The sequence below is a fragment of the Molothrus ater genome, chromosome 4, assembly GCF_012460135.2.
Source record: "Molothrus ater isolate BHLD 08-10-18 breed brown headed cowbird chromosome 4, BPBGC_Mater_1.1, whole genome shotgun sequence".
In the NCBI taxonomy this organism is placed as follows: Eukaryota; Metazoa; Chordata; class Aves; order Passeriformes; family Icteridae; genus Molothrus; species Molothrus ater.
In genome coordinates this window covers 63,374,296-63,396,607 of record NC_050481.2, presented here as the reverse complement: position 1 = coordinate 63,396,607, position 22,312 = coordinate 63,374,296, and the positions used below count along the sequence as shown (strand labels likewise).

The window sequence follows — 22,312 nt, the reverse complement described above, 5'->3', positions numbered from 1 at the left end:
CTGGTTCTAAAAGCTTCTCTTTATTGCATCATGAGCATAAGAAAGGCAAGAATGCAAAAAAGGCAAGGGAGTACCTGACACCTGTGTGAGAGTGCTCTCATTGCTATTCTTTATTGGCTGAGTGCACAAGGAGAGTCAATGTCAGCTTTGTGCTTCCTTTTGGAGACAGTGGTGTAGTTTGGCTGATGAATTTTTAAGTGTTAGGAGTACCCAGCCAGAGTATATAAGTAATACCTGCAACTTGTTTGAGAGGCTTTTATGGATATTTCATTTATATTTCATATGTTTCAAAGATGATTGAAACGGGATGCTTTGAAGATATCAATGCATATGAAACTGATGGTACTGTGTCACCAGACAGAGAGAAGTCTCCTAAGCCAAAGAGAGGCTTCTTTCACAGACTTTTTAGTGGAGAGGTAAGGGCATTTATTTTCTTTCATTAAATTAATTTCCATTCTTTTGTTATTATTATTAATTTGTGATAGGAAAACCAAGTTGCTCACTGCATAGTGAAACTAATGAAATCGGGTTTGTAATGGCTTTGTCCCTCCACCACGTTTCAGAAATTATGGCAATCCCTAGAACTACAGGAGGCTTTCCTGCCTCAGCATTCTGTCCTCCTCTAGTTACCTGGGTTCTGTTAAAAACTGTTCTCTAGACCTTCCTTTGCTAAAGAGCTTAATTTGAGTCTTGCTTCTTATATATTTTACCATTTTTAAATGAAACCTGTGTACATGTCTTCAGAGATAATTGAGGTCCTGTGTAAAACTAGTAATAAGTAGTAAGTTTATAAGCAAAAATAAGTATCTATCCAATAAATAAGTAAATAAGTAGAAATATCCCCAAAATAAATGAGAAGCACCATGAAACAAATGTTAAAATATCTTAGGCAGTTTAATGCCTTCACCAAAACAATGACATAATAGATCTTTACATAGCTGATAATGCACAGCCTTTTCTTACACACAGACTTCTACTCTTTAGTAGAAGAATTTCCTGTTCAGAGAATTGAGTATTTACCACCTAGAAGACACATCATGTATTGTAATTGTCTAGAGGATATAAGAAATAGACTATTTGTAAAGGTTTGCAGTTGAAAATGTTATATACAATTCTGCTTGCTCAGTGTGCCTGCACTTAGAGAGGAAATATCTTGAGAAGCTTGAGTATATTCCAATAGTGAACACTGGGGTAGAAATTACTTTTGCTTTCAAGCAGAAATGGAATTTTAAAATTGCTAGGTGCATATTGTTAAGTAGCCACAGCAAGGCTGTGTATTAAAATTGCATGAAGAAATTTTTTGTCTTCAGCTGGCAATTCACCTTTCTAAAATGGTACAATGCTAATGGAATGTATAATAGTCCTGTCATTTTTAGTTCATCTTTTCAAATACACTTTCCCCCCACTTTGACTAATGGAATAGAAGGGATGGTTGAGTGTACTGATATTCTCACATAGCTAAAGTTAAAGCTTGTGCCTTACTGTAGTCTTTTCCAACCAAAAATCAGCAGGATTTGTACCTGTCCCAAGATATGGTTCTATGTATTGAGAAGAAGTCCTAAGAAATGAATATGGTTTGACAGTTTTCAGTTGGTTTTGAACTAATAGGATTGCAGTTAATTGTCTTGTGAAGTTAAAAGAAGGAAAGAACTTTAATTAAATTTTAACAATTTGAGATTTGGGCTTGAGATTATGGATTCCTTTGAGTTTTTCAAAGCATTTACTTAGGATGGAGTAAAATGTGCTGGAAAAATACCCACCCCCCCAGCCTTTCTGTACCCCATAAAACACACAAATGAACAATAGTATCAATTCTGCAGCTGAGTTGTCTGTTTGTCTTCTCTTTCAGGTCTGCTTTAAGTCTGATTGCAGTGATGATGAGCAGGAGTCCTCCAGACTTTAAATCATTTTATGCTCATCAGAAAGGATGAGCAAGCATTAAATGTTTTATATCTCTGTAGCAAATTGTATTATATATATTTTTTATCTGAGTTCAAGGATTTTTGTACATTTGTACTTCATTTGTTTTAAGATGTATATTTTCACTAAAGCTTAATTGTACAAAAAGCAATGAGTGCCATTTGAGTGAGTGTGTTTCTGTATGTATTTGATTTATCTTGATTATTTTTTCCCAGTGGAATGAATCTAGAAATACTAAAAGGATTTTAAAGCACAGAGATAGTATCTATGGCATCACTGTAACTTGACTTTGTATGCTCCTGGTAAAACTCTTCTTGATCATTAGGATCTTTATTAGCAATTTTCTTAACGGTAAAATTGATGTACTGATAAATTTAATAATTCTGGTATTATCCAGCAGCATGGCAGTGCTATTACCTAATGTATCTCTCAAGCAACTGCTAAGAGAAAAAAAAGGAATTCCGTGCACTGTGGCCAGCTATTAGGAATTGCTCTTTATTGTCAGGCTCTGTAGAATCTCTTTCTGTATTTCTGTATAAAGAGAACTTTGAGCATTTAGCTTAATCCTCAAACTGAAGTATCCCATTCTTCTCTTTCCTACCCATCTTACACATCCTCTCCACAGAGTTTCTCGGCATGAACCATGCAAGTTGACCTATGCCAAAATTTTATAACTATATTTTCAAAATTTTGTTGTCTTTAATGAAACGATTTCTTTTTACCTGTGGGGACACAGTTTTATTTTCTTTTATTTTCTGTAAATGGAATTGTTTTTAACTCCATGTAGGATGTTATGGTTTTATAATGGGTTAAAAAACAAAGCATGGGCTCTTCTTACTAATGTCCTCTCTGCTTATGTTGTAATATGCAATGTTCTAGGGTTGACAGTGATCACTGCCACTGGGGGAAGGGCAAGGTAGCATTAAGTATTGAATTTAATTATGTAAGTATTTTTTATAGCCTTTTAAAACAAAAACATTAAAATATGGTTTTAATGATTGCTTAATACAGATGTGGAACTGGTATTGAAGTTTGTTATGTTTACCTGATGTCCATTAGTAAAACTGACAAAAGCTGCTTGAAAGCTAGGCAAACTTCCATTCTTCTGGACTCACTGTAGGTCAGACCCTTTATTATGTAAACTTGTAGTAAAACTTCATCTGGGTATGAGAGTCAATTTAAAGAGCACATTTCATTAAGAGCCTCTTCTGTTTTCAAAATTGGATTGGATACTTGAAATATAATGGAGTTGGAGACATGATTTTAGTTTCATATTTTGTTCTGTATTCTCAAGACTTGTCTCAACTGTGCATGTATTCTTTGGGGCACCTACTGGACCACACATGTATTGTACACACAGAGCAACTGAATAGCACCCCCGCCTCAAAAAGGTCCCTCTTGTGATCTGCAAACCCACTGGAAGAAACTTCAGTTGCTTCTGACAAACTCACAAGATATATTTGATATTCAAGCCCATCATCAGGTTTTAATTCACAGTATTTAGTCTCTAAAGACAAAGTTTTAATGGATTAGAATTTGAAAAAATTGGAAAACCAGTGTGTTGCAGAACCCTACTGGGGCTCATCTGGTGTCTCTCTGAAATTGTTCCTCTTGACTACTGTGCCACAGAAATGAGGAATGAGCCTATTTTCCTGTGTTTTCAGTGCATTTTTCCTCCAGTCTAAAACAGCACACAAGACAGCAAAATTACTCTTTTAGAGAGTACAAAGGGAGAAATTGGCAGAGGGAGAGAGAGTTTGAATGAATTACTGGAAGATGGTCTGATGTAATAGTGAAGGGATGGGAGACTTGACAGAAATATCTGAAGTAAGGGTGTTGGCTAGAACCATTATGTGTGAGACAATGAGCTGGCAGTCTGACCTGACCCTCTTTATTTTGTACCACAGCAATAGAAGAACTCTAAAAAGAGGGGAATGGAAAAATGGAGAAGCAACAGAAGGGTTTTATAAATACCTACATGGTTGGAGAAGTCATTGTTTCCCTGATGAAGGGGTTTGAATTTTTAAGATCTTAGGCTTGCTGTTCTGAGGCAAAGGTGACTGTATAAACAGCAGACATGCAGGGTGACAGTCCACATTTAATGTCTGTGTAGGGTAACTTGAAATTTGGGCAAGAATACCATGGACACGAGCTGAATAATTTTTATGAAGAAAAATTTTTGTGAAGAAAATTGGTTTTAACAGATTAAAAAAAAATCTCAAAGTCTATTTATCATGTATTTCAAGTTTTCTTTCTGTATGGGATGGAGAAGAATCTTAAAAAAAATAAAAATCACTTCTCTATTTTAGAGTGTTGGGGGTTAACATATATTTTCCAGGAAACTGTGAAGAAAGAGGGCTAAATGAAAAGGGAAATTGTTCCTAAGAAGTGGTTATTTACATGTCTGCTTCTTTGGAAAAAGGAACTCCTTGTAAAAAATGAGAATTTGTTTGTTTTTATGATGTTTTTCTTAGTTTAATTTCATAAATTTTTTCTTAAGTTCAGAATACTACTATTGAATTGTTTTGAGTGAGTACATGTTGGCAGGATTATGACCTAATTCCATTGGGTTTGGGGTTTTTTTTGGTTAGTTGATTGGTTCTTCCCCAATAGGCTCAAGATGGCATTATTGTCCTATAAATTTATCCTTTTTGGCTAGAAATACAAGCATGTAATAATGACTGCATCTTGTCTGATGTGAATCCCCTGGAAAATTAGAAAAAACAAGGAAGTGGAAGGCTCAGCAATCAGCATAAGTCTCCTTACACAGCACATGGAGGGGAAGATGTTATGCTGTTTAATCTAAGGTGACTACCTTGGTTAAAGGCCTTCTCTGGAGTATAAGGAGCTTGGAGGTGCATCTTGAAAGCAGGGAAAGGCTAAGGAGAGGGGAGAACACCTGAAAGCAAAATATCACAGTGTGAGAAATTGAATATGAACTCAGCTCTTGATTTTTTTTAGGACAAAACTGGGACAACGAAGGGGCAAAATACCAGGTTGTGTTGACAGATTATGTAGCCTTTTACTACATGAAACTGTTGGGATGGGATGGGGGAAGCCAACATAACTTCTTGTAATTCAGCATTCTCTAGACCCATGTGTTAGAAGGCTCTAACAACCCAATGTTCTGCTGCTGCAAGATTTGGAAAGACCTATGGAATTCCATGGAGTTATTTGCATGAGATCAACCCTCCTTTCCTGTGGTGTGTGTTTCCAAGCATTTGTGTATGTAAATCTTCATGTTTGCTTGTGAGTACCTCAAACCTCTCTATTTAGCTCAAAATTCAGAAACTGTGAAACAATGTACCAGTGTCTTATTGGTTTACTTAATGCTTTTCAATGTTGCGACCAGAAGAATAGAATCTTCATGCCTCAGGGTTGTTTTTTCTAGTAAGAAAGCTGTCAGCTTTTCCCTGCCCCCTGAGGAATGTTCAAAATATAGAGATGGCGTTGTTTCGTATTATAAAAACAACAGGACTGTCTCAGCTGAAAAAAGGAGCACTTAAAACTAATAGTAAATAGGAAAAAAAACCCTGTGGTATGTCTGTAACAAGAGTGTTATTGACAAACCTAAGCCTTTAATATCTCTTGTGTCTCTTTTTTTTTTCCCCAAATCATTCTTAAAGCAATAGTCCTGACTCGTTTTGAGTATGAAAGAGAATTATCTCCAAATCAGAATAAAATCATCTGGTTTATAAATCAAATATATAAGCAAATATAAATGCAATTAAAACCAACTAACAACCCATTCTTAGAATACACTTCAATTATTTTTCAGACTACACTGATGTGAGAATTTCCTCATTGCCATTTGTATGAATGGAGAATACCTTGTTTACAAGTTACTAAAATATGACAATAAAAGTAATATTTTTCTATGGTTTACACTTTACATTATATGACTTTAACATTGGAATTATCATCTTCATTTTAGTATAGGTTTTCATAAAAGACTTCTCTTTAGGAAGTTAAATTTGAATTATTGGAAAGCATCTTTAAGCTGAAGTCATATTTACTTTGATTTTAATTACTCACTTGGCTTATTTGGTGATGATGATGTATTTTCTGTTGAATGAAACATTCTTTTTTATTTCATAATTGTTCTTGTGGTGTAACTTAAATTTTGCACATGAGATGTAGGTAACTTTTCCATGATTCAGACATGTCCAAACCACCAGAATTCTTTCCAGGCATAGGAAGCTGACTGTTAAATGTGATGTGTTACTTCCAGCATCTCCAAACCACTGACTGTTCTTGTGTGAGCTGTTTTCCTGGACGTTCGAGCATTGTAATTCCTGAAATAAAAGCAAAACACTGCCACATATCTCAACCACATGTATTACTGTCTAATGTGATTTATTTACCATGCCTATTGTGGTAGCTGGGATAGAAAAAGGAAAAAAAAAGAAAATTGTAATTAAATTTCCAATTTATTGAAGCAGAAAATGTCTCCTGCATAGTGTAAGCTTTTTACCAATGTAAGATAGTTGAATCCAGGAAAAAATGCCCTAGTTCTGCTGCACTGGCTCATTTGATACCTTATCTCATGGTCTGGATCTTCTGCATAAATTTCCATGTGAAAAGACGGAATTATCAGCATGGGCTGTTTTTCATTTGCACATGTATTGTAATTTTATAACATGAGTTGAAGGACAAAGCCCCCAAATGCTCTCCAAAAGGGCTTCAAATTAAATGACCTTAAAAAGACACAGCCAGGCTGTGACATATTGCAGATTGTCCGTGCATATGCCAAACCAGTGGGCCACTGAGACTGCTCCTGAAGTCTCATGGAGTGGGACCAAGTACCTGCTGAATTGTCCATGGAAATGCAGAAATGCTGGCCAAAGTGAGACTTCAGGATAAGGTGAAAAATACTCTTGACATGCTCATCTTAAAAACATTAAATCAGGAGGTAACTTAAGAGACAAGTTAAGAGCATGTTTCTTTTTCTCCTGGAGGCTGAGATTAATTAGTTGTCATACCCTAAATTTCAGATTATAATCTTTTAGGTATGCACTGTTAATTGGAACTTCATTTTTCTTTGTGGCAACACCTACTTTACAAAAATGCTTGTTCTCTAATCCTGCCTTGGGTTTTCTTGCCCCTTGCCTGGTTTACATGGCTTTATTTTTGCCGGTGCAGGTGTTGTGGGGCAGATCAGTGACATGATCCACGCAAAACCACGGATCAGTTTGGGCCAGGAGAACCTACTGATAAGGTATTGACCAAAGAAAAATCTGATACCCTGAGTTACCTCCCAGTTAGCTCTCAGCTAACGAGCCTCTGGGCCGATGGAGCTCAGGCAGGGAGAACAAAGAGCAGCGAGCTTGTGGGCAGGCACTGCCTCGGTGAGTCAGCAGCCCACGGGGACCGGCACACTCTGATCCAAAGCTTCACAACAGCCTTGCAAGGCCTGGCTTGCTTGATGGCTCGTTTAATCTTTGATAAGAGTTGATGCTCTTTTTGCTGTGCTTAAATTTATTTCAAAGTGTGGAGTGCCACATGCACAGAGTGTGCAGCGTTCCAACTCTGCTGTCATCTTTTATCATGTCTCATTTGCTAAATAAAAAATTCATGATTATCCACATGTTCCAGAGAAACGTTTCTGCAAGCTTTATGATAAAATAATCGGGAGAAATACTGGTCTTACCTTAAGAGCTCACATTTTGTAGCATTTCTATAGTGAAATAATGTTTTGCTTTGAGTTGAACTGCTTTCAGGACTAAGGATAGGTTTCCTTTCAGAGGACTGTTTCAAATGGTTTGTCTTTTATTAACATGCTAATAAAGTTAACTGCAGAGAGAGCACTGTTCTAGTGAATATTTGGCAAGAATGTTAGCTATGACTTCTGTCAGCCTGAATATTCAGGGACATAAGCTTTGCTTCATTCCTTCATGTTAATTCAACCAAGTTGAATTACTGGAAATTTCTTAGAATTTCTAAGAGCTGTTCTCCATTTTTATTGCTGGAACCAATTTCATGTGTGTGAGATAAGTTGAATTGCCAGTTCTTATCAGCTGTCATTTAATGTCTGTATCAACAAGTAGATATATTAAAATCAGTGGTCGCAATTGGAAACTTCATCGTACTGTGGATTTTTTCTAAGTGTTTAGTAATGGAATCAACGATTTAAATATTCTATAGTCTCTCTTGTATCCTGTATATTTAATATGTGTGCGCAAGAAGTATCCTCTGATGTAGCAGGTCCCCACTCAGGAGAGGAGGGCTGAAAGGGCAGCACTTACGCTGCCAAGTTTTAAGTGTCCTGTTCCTGCAAGAGTCTCCGCAGCCTAAAATAAAACCGCAGCGCCTTTGGCCGCTGCTTGTGCTGCGGGGGCTGGCGCGTTACCCGCTGTGCCCCGTGACGTGCGGCCACAGAGCGGCTGCTCCCGCCTTGCTGGGGCGATCCGTGCGGTGCCGCTGAGAACGCGGCTCCCCGCGGGGCAGTGCCAGGGGCTGCCAGGGGCTCCCAGGGCCGGCTCCCCGCCCGCGGCGCCCCCGGCACTGCCCGGCCCGGTGCTGCCCGGAGCCGAGCGCGACCGCCCGGGCGCCACGGCCGCTGCCGACAGGGGGCGCCGCACAGCAGCGCACGGCCGCTCCAGCACGCGGCGATGGGCGGAGCCTCCTTCTGAGCGTCTGTCGCTCTCGTCGCTGCCCCGCCCCTTTCGCTGCCCGCGTTCCCCTGTGTGTTCCTACGTACAGGCGCGCGTGACGCCGGGCCGGGGGTGCCGTGTGCGCATGCGCAGTCTTGCCCCGAGCCGCGGCACGGCTCCAGGAGGGGCGGGGCAGCCCCGGAGGCGGGGCCCGCGCGCGGGGGCCGACGGGACGGATCAAGATGGCGGCGGGGCGGACGGGAAGCGCCCGCGGCCCCGAGCGGCGCCTGCCCCATTCATCGCGGCTGTGACGGGCCGGGGCCCGCCAGAGCGCCGGCCGAGCGCCGGGAGCGAGCCCGGGGGCAGCGCCAGCGGTAGCGGGACAGCACTCGGACCCGCCAGGCGCCCGTGACAGGGCGGGTCGGAGCGCGGGCCGGTGCCGCCGGCGCGGGCGGAGCGGACATGGCCACCATGGAGAAGCTGACGAAGGCCTTCGAGTCGCTGCGCTCCTTCCAGCAGCAGCAGGGCCCCGCTGCCCTCCCCGAGGAGCCGCTCCAGAGACCGTGAGTGACCCGCGCCCGGGTCTCGGGGGCTCTCCACACGCGGGTCCAACACCCCGCCCGGCCCGGTTCTGCTCCGGTTCTGGTCCCGGGACCGCCCCGAGCCGGGCCCGGCGCTGCCCGTTCCCCCGGCAGCTGGCGGCTCCCGCAGACACACACACACCGCCGTGTCGCGGTGCTCTGCCCGCTCTCTGCCGAAGTTCAGATCTGGAGTAACTTTTGCGGCGAGTGCGTTTGAAAAGTCCCTAGTGCGGGAGATGGACGGGAGGCACAGCAATGCTGTCCGGTTCACAGGCTGGTCTGGGAAGGAAAACCTTTTTTCACCTAGTGCACTGCTGCAAAAAAGACAAAAATTTAAACATAACTTGAATGAAGCACTACTTTCAGCATTTTCTCTTCTGTTAACTGCTGAAGCGCTTTTTGTTAGACCTTGTTTTTCTGTGCTTGACGCTTTCTGCATGAGTGTCTTTTCTCTGAACTCTCCAGCTGATTGTGCAGCTTCCTTGAAATGAGAATTTGGGGCTGAGCAAGAGAAATTTCTTCTACTCTGTTATTCACTTTTCATATCTTTAAACGTTGATTGTTTTTCAGTCGTATTTCTTCTTTCTTATAAGAGCAGTGCCCTGAAAGTTCACGTTGAAGTTAAAAACAAGTTTTGATAGTTGTGAATTGAAAGTTTAAATAGACTTGAAGTCTGAGCTCTGATGCTTTCAGAAGGATGACTGTTTGTGACAAAGTTCATTTATACTCTCATGCTGAGATGTACTGCACAGACACCTAAGAGAAGTTCGTTTAAATATTCCTAGTATCTTTTTTCTTTCTTAAATGTGAGGGATAAATGTGTTAGATCCGTGAGATACGCCCGTTTCCCCTTGGGGGGCATCACTGGGTGGAGCAGGACCAGGAGCTGTTCAGTGCCGCGGTGCTGCCCCTTGCGTTTGCACCCTCCACCACCGCCTTTTACCGAGCACGTGTGAGGGCAGGGAGGTGTTTAGGGATAAACACATGAGTCACACTAATACTACTGGAGAAGGGAGAAGCAGCAGGGTTGAGGAGCAGGTAACTTCTAACTTGGCAGTTTGCTGTGGTGCTGGCAGAGGAAGCAGGGCAGTGGCTCTGGGCTCTTGGCCACCTGCTCCCTCTGCACTTTCTGACACGGTTGCCAACTAAATTATCACGGTTGGTGCTGTTCTTCTCTGGACAGTGTTGTCTGAAACAATCACAATGCATTTCCACACTTCTGATGCTTAAGAGGTGAGAAAACTCATCTTTGTCATGAGCTAGTTGTTCTTAGGTGTCCTACTGGTCTGCTGGGACTAATTGCTCTGTTTTGTGCTTTTTTTTTTGGACATGGATGAACATCTATTTCCAGTCTTTCCTAGGTGCTGTTCAAATTTCTGTGTTGAAAGTAACTGGTGAGAGAGGTCATCGTGTTTCAAGAGAAAATCCTTAGAATTATTTGTGATGCTTGTGATATTAGGCTTGGTTTGGTGGTCTAAATTTAGGCATATTCTACTGTAAACATTAAAAAAATATTGTTGGAGTTGTCCTCGTTGACTTTGCTTTGTGTTTAAAAATAGGCTGTTTTCAGAAAGCTGATGGGACTGTATGCCCCCAGGAACTGGACAGATTCAGTGACAGCACTGAGCTCATAAAAGCCAGTGAAAGCTATTGTGGCAGCCTCTGCTGAGGCCACCCAGACTTTCAGTGAAATAGCAGGTGACATATTGAATGTAATTCACAATACTATCTGCATTTATTTTCTCTTGTTTGTAGTAGACTGGAAAGGAAAATTGTGTTTGGGTCATTCATCTTTGTTGTGGTTCTCTGTAAATAACACATAAATCTCTTGTAGTTCTGTGTAGTAAGTTCCTACCATCCTACTGAGGACTGTCTCCTCCTATGAAATGTTTTAAGATCAGAGAGATTGGGGTAGAGAAGAATTAATTGTTTACCCAGCAGGTCTCTATATCTTTCTTCATTTTATTGTAAGACAATGACTCCAGAACTTTTGATAATACTGATAGCCTCTCTTTTCTTAAGAAAATCTTAATTAAATCCAAGCTTTTACCAAGAAGATAGGACCTTTTTCTGTTTCAAGAGATTTTAATCAGCAATAATCATGTGTTATGCTTACATTATGCCTTACAGTCAGATGTCAGTCTCTGGTCCCCTCTTTGTTATCTCTTGTTGGGATTTTTTTTCATTCTGTGTAAACTTAACTTGAGTTCTCTGTCATATTGCTTCTATACACTTCTGCTTAGGCAACTAATTTTCTTCCTTATATTTTTTTCAGCTTTTTCAGTCTCTGACATTTTGTTAGAAATTGGATGTTTTGTTTTGGATCACAAAGCTCCCACTAACTTCAAAGTTTACTAGTATGGTGTAAAAATTTAGAGTTTGATTTGTGAATACAAAAGTGGATTCTTTACATTTTCTCTTGTCAATTTATTCTAATAGTCACTTACTGTAATTGTTTTCAATTTTTTTAATATTTGATTCTGTTACCTTTACAGCAAAAGGTACTGTAAAAGCCCAAGCAATATGCTTTTTTCAATACTTTTCCATTTTTCTGTGTCTTTTATGTTTGACTGAAGCTGTGGTCGTGGATTGGTTTGATCAGTGCTATATGGAGGCCTAGCATTAATTTGTTGTTTTACTGAAGATCACACAAACTGCACTGGTATTACATTTTGCCCTGCTTGTCAGAAGTGATGGTTCCTTGATGGTTTTTTGGCATTACCATGTCTAGGGTGTGTAGTAGAGCAGTTCTGGTTAATTTGACAATCCATCACTACAATCCTGCATTCCTACACCTTGTTTCCAGTATCCCCTGTATTTGGATTGAGTTTATTTCTTGATCCACTCATATTTCTGTTTGTTATTAAAAGAACAGGTTTTAGATTCTGTTATTTTTGTCAAGATTAATGTCAAGCCATTTGGTTTGGCCCTTTTTTCTTATCCCTGACTCAGCTTTAGAACTTCTGTACTCTTCACATATTCCAAGGTCTAATAAAAATGAGCGTCGGAGCTGCAACTCCCTTGTAGTCAGCTCGTCTGGACTCAGAGGGCCAAATTACCTGGGCTTGCTGGTTTTCTTACATTGTTTGTTACTCTTCCTGGTGTGTAGAAGTACACAGGAGATTAAACTCCTCTGTAAGTGAGATGGAGCTTTCCTGTTGATAACTGCTGCTTCCACATCTCCTGCCTTCTGTTACTCATCAGATGTGTGTGATTGATTCATCAAATGTGTGATGCTGTTGTTGGCCCCCTGGGTATGCTCATCAGTAGTTAGTCTGTGGACTTCATGATACTTCTGAATAGAGCTTTATTTGTTTTTTTGAACTAAAAAATATCATGTGTTTTCTCTCTGGATACTGTTTGATTACCTTTTTCCCTCTGTAGGCACAGAATATGTGCACGTACATAATATACATTAAGCATTTTCCTTCCACCTTTCATTTCTTTAAATTATCTTTTTGGAAGTTATATTTTCTCTAGCTGGGCCTTTTTAAGTTTTGAAGTTACTTATTTCAGCAAGGTGTAGATTTTGTGTTAGTGGTGCTCTCTGTTTACAGAAATTTGCCCAAGAGATTGATCTCTGCTAGTCTGAGCAGTATTGAACACCACTGCCTGCCTTGCTCAGGGCTGTTTTATGTGTAGATAATAGAGAACTTTATTCTGGAAGTAGCCTTTGTCAGCAGGATTTTCAATATGTCTTGTATCTGAAGGAGTGAGCTTATGGGCAAGTTCAGATGTGCCTGTTGTATTTTTGGGTTGAATATGTACTGAAAATGGTGCTCATAAGAGATTGGGACTGCTGGGTAAAATTAGCATGAAAGTTGAAATGATTTAATTGTTTTCTGAGGTGCCTGCTCTCATCAGTGGTGCTGATGTTGCAAAATCAGTTGGACATCTTGGACAGTATTTGGTTTTTTGTTAGAGATGATCTAAAATGCTGCTAAAGACTCTGACACTTTTTCGAGATGGAGAGAAAGAAAGACATTTTGTATCTTGAGCAAATTCATGTTGTCTGCTCATATTCTGCCAGTGTCTTAAGTCCGAGAAGAGATCCTCTTGGCTGTTTAGCTTGCCTAAATAAAATGCTGCCAAACTAAAACAGAAAAAATGGCTTTGTTCAGAGCTATTCCTTACACTTATAAAAGTAGAAAGTATTTCTAGGATGAGATGAGATTTTCTTTATGAGAAAAACTGAAATTTTGGGAACACAGACTTTTGAACCCCTCACTTCCAGACTGAGGGAAGAAAAGGGACAGGGATACTGGGATGACTGGGATACTAATGACTTTTTTTTGAAGCCTCTACTGTTATTTGAGCTGAAGTTCCCAAATAATGCAGTGTAGTTCTTTAAAAACACTTGTCAAACACTGTATTTTGAGTTAGCTGAATTTAATGTGCTTTCTTGGCTACTTGCTGTTGGCCCTTGATGTTGTGTTACTATTAATGTAACTCAAGGCTGTTCACATTGCTTTCCAACTTCTAGTTCAGAAACACTGTTTTGCTATTTCATGATTTTTGCTATTTTTTACTGAGAGAATGAAATACTAAAAATTATCAATTTTCATTTGGAAAGCAAAAGGGAGATTCTCTGTGAATGTCAGTGAAAATCTGGTAATTCTTTATTGTGAAGCACTCAGCAGAGGTACCTTTGGGTGGGTGGTTTTGCTCCAGTATTGCTGCTGATTAATTATTTAAAAGTAACATCTGCTTTCCTAGAAGTGATTCTGTGTCAGTAAAGTTAGGAGTAGGAGAGACTGCAGACTTGAATAAAATTTCCCAGTCAGAATTGGGAGTCTGTCTCACTCTCTTTTTTCAGTTACTTTTTTGGGGGTGGAGCAGGGAAGAGCTGCTATTGAAGAGCTGCTATTCCAAGAGCTTGTATCACGTGGAAGTCAATGTTAAACACATTTTGCAAAGGAGAAGTGTTTCATATTGTACTCTCTGTTGTTTGTAAATACACATTCTTTGTTTGTGTGCATTTTGTTCTCTTTATTGTGCACTCAGCTTGGCCTTTCCTGGGCTATACCAAGTGCTACTGTAGGGATGTTATTCTCAATGGGCAGACTGTGCCTTGGGCTTTGCTGTTTTTGTGGTTACCTTTGGAGGAATGTAGTGTGTGATGGCATTGCTTTGTCATCCTTTGCACTTCAGATGCAAATGGCCCATTTAATACAACTCGAAGTGTCAAGACATTGGCAGACAAAAAAGTCTAAGGTGATGCTATGTAGGAGGAGGGTCTTTTTAAAAGAGCTATTTTTTGTTATCATGGCTTACTTTCTCCAACCTTCTTCTATCAATTTCTTTTATTTTTGCTTTCTTCTAGGCTGCATAATTTTTTCTATCCTTTCCCTTTACTCTTCAGTTTTCATTCAAGCATTTTCTCAGTGAAAGTTATGGAATTAATGTGATATTCCCTGTTAAATGATTCATTCTTCATTCTTTCTCTAAGTTTATATTTCTCCTTTGCTTGTGTGCCCATGTGCTCTCAGCAGGAGCTGCAGATGAAGTCCTGGCTCTGCAGGTAGTTGGTGTTGAGCTGTTTATGGAGTGACCAGAGAGTGCAAATGCATCTTTTTCTTGAGTAATGATTAGACATTACTTCAGCAGGTGTTTGAATGGTCACTGTTGAACTCTTGTCTCACACACATCATCATTGTGTTCTTCCTTTAGAAAGAAAGAACTTGCAGCTACCAAGAAAGATCGAGTGAATCATTGTCTAACAATATGTGAAAACATAGTTGCTCAGTCTTTAAGGTAAGGCAATGTCTTTAATTTATTGATTATTTATTATTAATGTCTTTAATTCATTAGGATGAATAACAACTTCAGAGTTTTAGTTGTTGGGACGATTCCTTATAATTGCTTGTTTTAAATGCTGAGCTTCTATTTAAAACTGAAATTGTATGGGTTTTTTTTGAACTAAAAATCTAAGAAGGACTTTTGTTTACCTATTGGTGGAGTGGGCACTTTCCTCCTACTGCAGACAGGAAAACTTCAGCACAGAGGTCAAATACCTGACCAGGTTAAGTAGAAAGAGTTGGGAAATTATGTCTTCTCTCGAATATGTGTGTATAGTATATATGTAGTTGGATTACAAAACCCTTTCAAAAACATCATTGGTGCTCATTTTCATGGTACACATTGTAATTTTCTAATGTTTGTTTGTTTAGGAATTCCCCAGAATTTCAGAAGCTGCTGGGCATTGCTATGGAGCTCTTTCTCCTCTGCAGTGAGGATGCAGAATCTGATGTCCGAATGGTTGCAGATGAATGCCTTAATAAAGTTATTAAAGTAAGAGCTTTTACTGTCACATTTTGTCACTTCTTGATGCAGTGTCCTGTCTGAATTCCTACTGATATTCTTTTAGTTGCCTTTCTTACTGTTGATAATACCTCATAATGTAAGAGGCTAGGTAGGTTTCTGTACTAAATTCTGTATGTGCTCTTTCTCTCTTTGGAGAGGTTTCTATGCCCAAATCAACATTTTAACTTTAACTTGTCTTATGTAATTCACTGCTGTGATCTATTCTTGTCTTCAATTGTTCATTAACTTTGTTCTCTTCAAGTTAACCAAAACAGGAATGTGGGCTTTTCTGAAATCATCCTGTGTAGGAGGAATACTCCTATTATTGTTCTGTAAACATAAAGACACTTAGCATGAGGAAAGGTAAAAATATTGTTTAAAAGCTGACTGAAAGGTAGTGTGGTTTGCTGAGGCTTGGAGGAGGAGATTTCAGGCAGAAGTTAGAATAAATATAGTATTCTGGAGATTGTTTGTTCCCCTGCTGTGATCCAGAGTGAAGAGCTTGTTGGAGAACAGCAGATGGGCATTCACAGGAGGTCATGCAAGGTCTAAATCTTGATTTAAAGTATCTTAAAATGAACCTTATGAGTAATTTGTAGAAGCTGCTGCTTCAAGAGGGGGCTTGTGTTCACTTCCTTTTTTTTGGGTTTGTTTTTTTTCTAAAATACTTGAACTTTAAGACCTGTTATTTACTTGCATAAATAATCTAGTTGATGCAAAGTTTAAGTGCTTTAGAAATATGCAAATAATAATTTTTTTTCCTATGAAGGGGTGTGTAGAAGCAAGAAAACTGAACATTGATATCTGAACAAATTAAGTTTTGGGGATTGAGCTTGTGGCTGGAAGTTGTATGGAGAAGCTTACAGATTGTGTCGTGTGTTCCATAATGATAGGGAATGAGGAAGTGTGAGTTCCTTGCTTTTTTGTTTGGCCCAATAGCACTTTGCTCTTTTCACTCTGATTTGAATGTTTTTCTGTTGAAGGGAGAGCACTCTGTGAAATGCATACGTTATTATTTAACTCAATTTGCTTTAAAAGCTGCTCTGAAACAGTCCTAAAGAATATAAGCTTATTTTCTACTTTCCACGAAACACTTATGTAGGCTTGGTATAAAATTTACCTCATAAATTCTGTAATCTATTTAATATTTTTGCTTTCTGGCATGTTTCACGGTAACTTGAAAAGCCTATTTTTTTTGCCCAAATGTTCGTATGGTAGTTTGTTTTGTTTTCAAGATTAAAGTGGTTTTAAATTCTGGCATCTTCTGTCAGTCATTAAGCTTGGCTGTTGGTCTCAGCTCTGAAGTGGTAACAGTTGTGATATTCCACACACATGGATGTATCAGGCTGTTATGGAAGCTGGGTGTACTTTGTATTCTGTTTCTGTGCTTTATGTTGTGTGGAAGCAATTTAGCAACTTGTGCAGGCACTTGTGTATAAATGCAGAAACAAAAAGATGTCCAGTTTTATTTTTGGTTGTGTGAGTGCCAGTCAGGGATGCTTGTGGTAAGTAGAGCTGTTGTGCCCCTAAGCTTGCATTTTAGTCAAAGTTCAGCCATCTTTTAGTATCAGGCATTTTTAGAGGCTAATTCTTTTGCTACTTAGCAAAAGATACTTTGTAGCTTCTCTTGAAATAAAAGTCTGTAGATGTAAGCATTACTTGTATAACTATGTGTCTGCCTGGAGTTTATGCTCATTACTGTAACTAGAAAATACAGACAAGGCTGAGCATGTAACTTTAGATAAACACTCTGTAAGTCATCTTCAGTTATCACTACACTTACTTGTCAGAACCTCAAAGACAGCGTAAATGGCTCAAAATTTAAAAAACTGTATTGATACCTTTAAAAGAAAAAACACCAAGGTGGGACTTTGCAGGTTTCTGTGGGTAAGGTCAAGCTGTCTTGTCTCTAAAGCTGATGCATGATGTTGTAGTATTCTCTGTGCTAATGATACTGGGGGGACTGTTCACACAGATTGCAGTACAATTGGCCTCAGTAACTGCAATTTATTCTTGTAGCAGTTTAGAGCTTACTATGCTTTTCTTCAAGTGATGACATTATAGATTCTAGTCTGCTAAAAATACAGCTATACACTAACAAAAAGAGTTCCTGTAGTTGGGTGTGTTGTAAGGACAACTTAGACTCAAAGCCAAATAATAGCTGGGGCCTTTTTGTGTTGCTTGATATCCTCAAATATATATATATATATTTAGAGACAGTGAACTTCTCATAAAAACAAAGTTTTGTGAAGTAAATCCTACCTGCTGTCATCCTGGCACCTTCAGTCTATAGTTGGGTTGCTTATGTTAATATAACGATACAACCCAGCTAAGATTTTTCTGGGGAAGACAATGCCATTGTATTGTAACAGGTGTAACTGGGGTGAATGGAGTTTTGGAGCATTCAATTTTAGCTGGGGAGAGCAGGCTCTGGAGGAGCCACAGGCATTCCACTCACTGTGCTGAAGCAGTGGTGGCTTCTAGCTCAGTGGGTACCATGAGATTTTGTAGTCATGATGAGTAATCCTGTGAAGATGGGAGTTTAATGGTGGTAGCCAGGAAGGCAGATAGAAAAGTAGAAAGGGAGAAATTATTGGGCAAGGAATAAAAAATTAAATACTCCACAATGTAGCACTGTATGAATTCACAATGTAGGCACTTTCAGATTGTGTGGGGGTCTCATCTCATCAGAGGAAGAGCTGATGGAAATATTCATAAATTGTAGTATACACTAGGGAAAAAAGTGGAGGAGGAAGGGTACCCATATATATATATTTGATTATATTTTCATATCTTCTTATTCTCTGATACTTTGAAGGTAGAGAATTATCAAGTTGGGGTGAACAGAAAATTACTACTTCTATGTGCTTGCTTTCATGTCATGTGCACTGGGTTTTAGCCAGGCTGCAGGTTTGAACCCTGTTGCTGTATGCTTGGTTGGATCCTGAGATGTGACACTTCTGGTATGCAGAGCTCCTTGTGGTGTGTGTACTAACTGGATGCAGAAAATTGGCTGATTCATGAAACAGAGGGTTTTCAGGAGCTGTTAAAGGTAATGGTACAAATACAGCTTCAGTTTGAGAAATAGTAGAAGCTGGCTTGACAGTGGGGGAGTGTAGCAGGGAGTGCCTTTTTTGCTGTTTGTGAATGCTATTCTTGTGGTTTAATGTTCTGTTCATGAGTAGCTGTTTCTGGTGATTGCCAGAAAGCACAAGAGGTCAGCTCTGCTTGTAGGCTGATCCCATATGGCCTTTTGCAGGTAGAGTCAGTAAAACAGTCAATATTTACTGCAAATAAGTGTTAGAGTTTGTGGAGTGTGTCCACATTAGTGTGAAGGATAAAGGTGTCTCTTCTCAGTATTTATCACTTCCTTAGTTATACATCAAATATAGGGACCATTAGATAGTTCTGTGCCTTGGTTGAAGCTGTTTTACTGCAAGTGTAACATTTTTCCTGTAGAGCACCTCCCCTCTGATACAGTATGTTCTCAATGCATTTTATTGCAGGCTTTGATGGATTCCAATCTTCCCAGGTTACAGTTAGAACTCTATAAAGAGATTAAAAAGGTGAGTGATTTTTCCTTCATGTTCTTTCTTCTAAATTCATTAGTATTTAGTCTGTGTTCTAGTATATTGGAATGTAGCATTAGTGTAAATTAGTAGTTTGTCTTTTAAGATCGAGGTCAAATCTTCATTTTTAGAAGGATTTGTGACTGTTTTAAAGTATTATTCTACTGAATTCCTCACTGCTGTCCCCATTGTTTGTATTTAACTACTCCTGAAAGTTTACCTGGCAGAAAATGTGTGAGCATTTGGTTTGAGTGGCAGTTTGAGTTAGCCTTAGTGACTCCCCACCCAAAGGAGTAATTCATGCTGTTTGCTCCACTGACTCAGCTGGAAAGAATAACTCAAACCAAAAGGGTGATGGAAAGTAGATGGAGGACAGTGGCATTCTTAATTGTCACAACCTTATGGAGAATTAAGGCTTGAAGTAACCTGCTACAGCTACTTTATGAATGTATAATGTGTACTTACAGCTTCTTACAGAGGCATAGGGAAAAATACTGAAGCATCTCTCTAGGTATCAAAAGCTACAGTTCAATTATGTCCACAGGGAGAAATTTAGTAATAGCCTTTTTGAAGTTTGTGACTGCAGAAGAGAAAGGCCATGTTTAGGACAGTATCACTGAGATTGTGTCTTTTGCATCTATAAACATGTGGCCAGGTTTGTATAGACAGAAAATAGAGGTGTTACTTGTCAGGTAGTAATGATACTGGCTTTTTTTTTTGTTTGTTTTTGGAGGGAATAACAGAGCTCTAGAAGATAAGTCAGAAAACCAATGTGCATGCATAGCTTTTCTTGTGTTAGATGTAGGGATGTAGATGTATGGATATTTTATTGTACTGCTGTACCTTAATGTCATGCAGTATTTTTGAGGGTGTGGAAATGGACATCACCTAATTAACAGAAAATAACCAACATACAAATTGCTCCAAAGTTTTTACACATTTATAACCAGGTGTAGGAGGAAATATTTTGTTGTTCAGTTGGCATGTTCTTCTTGAAAGGTGCTCTTGGATTCATGACAGGTGAGAGAGAGGTAGCATATGCAACAGGAGCACCCAGCAGACTGAATTTTGTTTGTGCATCAGGATCAGAAGCCATGCCAGAATCTGTTGTTTGGCTGTGAGCCTGAGAAGTGGATGTTTTGCAATTCAGATGCAAGTATTTTTTACTTGTCATGCTAACAAGGCTGCAAGCCTTTGATATACCAGCTGAAGACAGTAATAAAGAAATGACAGTTTTTAAACATCTCAGCTTTGTCTTCAGGGGACTCAATTTGAGAAGCATTTTGGTTGGGTTTGAACTACATTAGGTAGACACCCTCCTAGGCATCTTGACTTCCACAGTTTTCTATATTTGCAGCAACACTAAGGAATTGTGCTACATCCCTAGACACTAATGTAAGGGCATTCTGCTTCAAGTCAGGTGCACAATGGAAGGTGTCAGTCCAGGCAAACAGATACTAAACTTCAGCAGTCAATCCATTGTGAAGTGCTACAGATCAATATATTGATTTTTCCTTTGGTGCACTCAGAAGCTGAATGTTGTTTATTTGCATATCTTCTCTGCTGTCAATTTTGTGCTGTATTTATATCTCTGCAAGTGTTACAGTGATTTTCAGACTCTCATTAGTGTTTCTTTGTTGGCTGATGCCTTTCTCTGTGGTATTTTAAGCAGATTTCAGCAGAGCAGAGAACTCAGACACTTTTCTTTTGTGGTGTTCCTTACTATTCCTTTTAGATCACTCAGAAAACTCCTAATACCAGTTAGAAAAATGAAGGTAGTCATGGAAGTGACTTGACTTCCTTTTGGCTAAAGGAAATTTATGATTTCCAGACACCTTATATTTTTATCTGTTTAAGTAAAATATACACTATTGTATGTTATAGGCAGTTTTTTGTAGGAAGTGGTTTTGCCTGATGAAATGTGATAGTTATATACTCTGTCTAGAATGGTGCTTCAAGAAGTCTGCGTGCTGCACTCTGGAGATTTGCGGAGCTTGCCCACCTAGTTCGGCCTCAGAAGTGCAGGTAAACACATGCTAATAATGAACTTTCCAAAGAACCTTTAAAGAAATACAGATGTTAACAAAATGTTACTGTTAGTAAGGTTAAAGTATGTAATTAGGAGGTTGGAGGAATTGCTATCACCTTGTTCTCTCTGAATTTATTTCATCAGTGTGTTTTTTTAAGTGGAGTTTTAGTTCTATGCTATACATTACAGTAGGGGGGGGAAAACTTGTAAAGATAATGACTTGTATATTTTTAAAGTGTATTCTTCTCTTGCATTCAGAAGATTCTTCTTTTTTTCCTATGTTCTGTATTTTGTATGATTTAGTAATACCACAGAACTGGGGTATGAATTAAAAATACTTAGCAGGGTTCAGTAGTTCTGCTCTCAGATCAGTTTTTCTCCTGTGCCATACTTAGGCCATACCTGGTGAACCTTTTGCCCTGTCTGACACGGATCAGTAAGAGACCTGAGGAGTCGGTGCAGGAGACTCTGGCTGCAGCAATACCCAAAATCATGGCAGCCTTTGGCAATTTTGCAAATGACAATGAGATTAAGGTACCTTTCTTTACCCTACTAGTGCTCCCTGTTAAATCCCAAAGCATGGGGAGTTATCAGCATTACCATCCCATGGTACAGAAAGCAGTGTTACAGCTGCATGCCTGAATTAAGGCAGTAGTTGCCTTTGCTTGATGTGCATGAAGTAATGCTTTGAATAAATGAAAAATACATTTGCTGCCTTCTTAGTTCACTTCTGATGGAAAGTTAAGTAAGGTGTCTTTGTTTTTAGGTTTTGTTGAAGGCTTTCATAGCTAATCTTAAATCCAGTTCCCCCACTATCCGTCGAACAGCAGCAGGATCAGCAGTGAGCATCTGCCAACATTCACGAAGAACACAGTATTTTTATGCCTGGTTATTGAATGTGCTTTTAGGTAAGATTCAGGGCAAAAAAATTAATTGGCTTTATGTGTAAATAACATTACATGTTTTTCCATGTAAGAATATGTATCACTTTGCATATGTGAAAGATTTTCAGGTAAAGGAAGGATACTTTGAAAACTGCTGATACTTTCTCTATCTGGTGTTAAGTTAGATAAAGGTACTTCTAAAGCTATTTGTCTCTCTCTCTGTGCTGCAGTGCTAGTAAGTAATATTGAAAAGAAGTAGCTGAGGCTTGTGAAACTGGTAGCTTGTTGGAAAATGAGGTCTAAGGATTCTGGGTGAACTTCAGGTGTCTGAAGACTTGCATGGTCCATCAGCTTGGTTGCTAGTGCAGCAGGTCTGAGGTGGAGGGTACCCTGCTGTGCTCTGAGCCATGGTCACTTACCCTATGACCTTTCT

At 39.4% G+C, this 22,312-nt stretch overlaps 2 protein-coding genes across 4 annotated transcripts in view; both read left to right on the top strand.

Annotated features, from left to right (window-relative positions):
- The window catches only part of GRK4 (G protein-coupled receptor kinase 4), a 38,653-nt gene extending 32,398 nt beyond the window's left edge, over nt 1–6,255 (top strand). The window contains exons 15-16 of one of the 2 annotated variants that reach the window (XM_036382222.2): nt 294–416; nt 1,850–6,255. In XM_036382222.2, the coding sequence (XP_036238115.1) occupies nt 294–416; nt 1,850–1,903 (177 nt within the window). In that variant the 3' untranslated portion in view covers nt 1,904–6,255. Of the gene's footprint in view, nt 1–293; nt 417–1,849 lie in introns of those variants that run through there. The other variant, XR_004980121.2, reaches the window with a different exon arrangement.
- Nucleotides 6,256–8,770: 2,515 nt separating this feature from the next.
- The window catches only part of HTT (huntingtin), an 81,359-nt gene continuing 67,817 nt past the window's right edge, over nt 8,771–22,312 (top strand). For both annotated transcript variants that reach the window (XM_036381564.2, XM_036381563.2), the window contains exons 1-7: nt 8,771–9,076; nt 14,765–14,848; nt 15,265–15,385; nt 18,904–18,963; nt 20,912–20,991; nt 21,391–21,529; nt 21,762–21,903. In XM_036381564.2, coding sequence (XP_036237457.1) covers nt 8,976–9,076; nt 14,765–14,848; nt 15,265–15,385; nt 18,904–18,963; nt 20,912–20,991; nt 21,391–21,529; nt 21,762–21,903 — 727 coding nt within the window. In that variant the 5' untranslated portion in view covers nt 8,771–8,975. The remainder of the gene's footprint in view (nt 9,077–14,764; nt 14,849–15,264; nt 15,386–18,903; nt 18,964–20,911; nt 20,992–21,390; nt 21,530–21,761; nt 21,904–22,312) is intronic.